Genomic DNA, 2,695 nt, shown 5'->3' with positions numbered 1-2,695 from the left:
ACAATTAAGAAACTAAAGGCAACAAAATCATGTTCCTCATAAATAGCTAAGTTAGATCCAGAAACTGTATCCTCTAACTCCCCAGAGAGAAGTCTGTTACTAAAAAAAAAAAAAAATGATAGAAAAGTAAACTGGGCTTATCTTTTATGTTAAGGCTGAAGAAAAAGATGAATTACTACACTTTTTCCACACTGTGACTGATTCTCTCTTCTGGCTTGTGGGAGGCCATGTTGAACTTATTCAGAATGGTAAGAGACAAGATGTTAATGTAACTAATAGCTATTGCAGAGTCAACTGCTAACAGTTTGATCTTTTTTTTCCAAAAATAAATGCCACATTAACTATATAGACAACCACACTGAAATCATGTTGAAATAAGCTTACAATTTTTTTAGAATGGATATTCCAGTTTTACACAGCCAACATCGACAATAGCTTTTTCTGTTTAGCAAATCTAAGATAAAGATAAATTATACTTTGAATAGTTTATTCCTGAAAATAACTTTTAAGGTTAAAAGATTGCATTGTTTTAGACCTATTGTGAGAGAAATCCCTACATTCAGGGTGGATATGATTTAACTCATATAGCCTAATTATCCAAGTAAGTGTAAGCTTTTATTTAATGAGCTTTTAGCGAACTTGGAAGTTACAGGATATTTTTGTTTACATTGAGAAACACAAACATGATAAGTTTTGTATTGTGTTTTCTTAAGACTGAGAAAATAATTCTTAGTGACATTGATGGCACTCTTTCTACTCTTTTGAAAAATTTCATCTAATATAGATGCAACACTATAAGAATTTTTTTAAGAAATACTTGAACTGAAATTTTACTTGTAGCTTTTCTCCCTAGATTCATTCATGCACATAATTTAGAGAGTCAAGTAGTCCCGTAAGGATCATTAAAACACACAGACAATCCCTGGCCCTCATGCCCACTCCATTTCCCATTTTCCAAAGGCAACTACTTTCAGTTAGTATAACTAATACCTTTGGTAGTTATGCTCAGTTATTGAGCATACAATGGAATGGAAACTGACATTTATTAGAAACATTCCCTGTTCTAGGACATTTTACATTAGCTCATGTGAGAGCTATTATTTCTAGTTTTACCAATGAAGAAATGAATAAACAGTTTGTAAAAGGTTAAGCAACTTGTATAACCATCCAATGCTAAATCATTATAACTGACTGCTTAGAGCTTAAAGATTACGAATCAATAAAAGGAAATTTTTGTAGTTAATGTATTCATTATTATATAAAACAATGTGTCACAAAATTAAATTTTTTAAGGATGTAAGCAACCAATTATAGTCATCTCTGCCATTTCCATCCCCTTATAGTCTGTCTTTGCAAGAAATTTGTTTTTATTCACTGAAATTCATTGATAGGAAAAAAGATTCAGATTTAGGATATGTTATTTTCGATTTAAAGAGAGATAACAATAGACTTTTAGCTTAGTATTTATGCCTGTTCTCTGACTATAATCATAAAAATGACTTATTTATGTCTATTTAAAATTACCATGAATTTTACATCTTAAAATTTCCTTTATTGTAGAGTATACAAAGTCAGAAAGTTTAGCAGAAATGGTCTGCTTTGATTTGGTTTGAAAAGAACAAAATCTTCCTTTGTTATCATAAAATTTTTGTGTTAATCTTTTTTTTTTTCTTTTCCTTTAGTACTACAGAGTGATCATTTCTTACACTTACTGCAAGCTGACAATGTCCAAATAGGATCTGCAGTCTTGATGATGCTACAGAATATACTGCAGATCAACAGGTGACATGGATTTATAAAATGTTACTGATTTTTTGATTTTTTTAATCAGAAGGATTACCAATTTTATTCTAATTTTACTAAAATTGATTGCATGTGATTTGTATATAATGCTTAAGCTCCATCACCATTGTTTTTCAGAAAAAAAATTAATATAAAATACTACAAAAGACTGGAAATTTATTATCAAATTGATACCTTATCCAAGAGCTTAAGAAGGTTTTAGCACATATCTCAGCCTTAAAAAAGAGAATTAATGCGATACGTGAAGAAAAATATTGAGATCACAACAAAAAATGTTTAATCACGTTTATTTAATAAGCTTCAAGCTTGGTATTTTTATAGATGATCAAGAAGGGTGTAAAAGAAGCAACTGACAGGGGGATCGGGGCGGGGGGGTGGTGAGGGGGGGAGGATAGCCGACTAGGAACAGCTCAGGATTACAGCTCCCAGTGAAAGTGCAGAGGCTGAGTGGACGCTGCATTTCCAGACGGATTTTTATTGCCCACAGACCAGGAGATTCCCAGGCGGAGGAGCCCCACAGGTCACCAGCGCGGCTGTTTCAGCCTGCACGGCTGTTTCGGCCTGCACAGCTGCTTTGCCCGCGCCCTGGCACGGCGGTTCTCCATACAAAAGACACTGGTCCGGATGCCCTCTTAGCTGGCAATAGGAGCCCTGAGACGGCAGAGTTGCCCATTCATCTGAAATACTGAGCCAGGCCAGGAGATTCCTAGGCAAAAAAAATGCCAGGAATCTCAATGCCGGTGTTTCAACCGGCTCAGTGAGTCGCGGCACGGGAGATCCCAGCGCCTTTTCAACAGGGAGAGAGTCGACCCTCCAACAACAACAACAACAAAAAACTCTGAGTCAGGGAGCCAGGTGATCAGGCTCGGCTGGTCCCACCCCACCCCCACAA

General features: G+C 35.5%; 1 protein-coding gene across 3 annotated transcripts in view; it reads left to right on the top strand.

The window, feature by feature from the left end:
* The window catches only part of IQCB1 (IQ motif containing B1), an 85,754-nt gene that overhangs the window by 25,460 nt on the left and 57,599 nt on the right, over nucleotides 1-2,695 (top strand). For all 3 annotated transcript variants that reach the window (XM_017508158.2, XM_017508156.2, XM_017508154.2), the window contains exons 6-7: nucleotides 155-248; nucleotides 1,683-1,782. In XM_017508158.2, coding sequence (XP_017363647.1) covers nucleotides 155-248; nucleotides 1,683-1,782 — 194 coding nt within the window. The remainder of the gene's footprint in view (nucleotides 1-154; nucleotides 249-1,682; nucleotides 1,783-2,695) is intronic.

Source organism: Cebus imitator, unplaced genomic scaffold (genome assembly GCF_001604975.1).
Source record: "Cebus imitator isolate Cc_AM_T3 unplaced genomic scaffold, Cebus_imitator-1.0 Scaffold387, whole genome shotgun sequence".
Classification (NCBI taxonomy): Eukaryota; Metazoa; Chordata; class Mammalia; order Primates; family Cebidae; genus Cebus; species Cebus imitator.
Note: the sequence above shows the minus strand (reverse complement) of the source record. Positions and strands in the feature narration are given on the sequence as shown.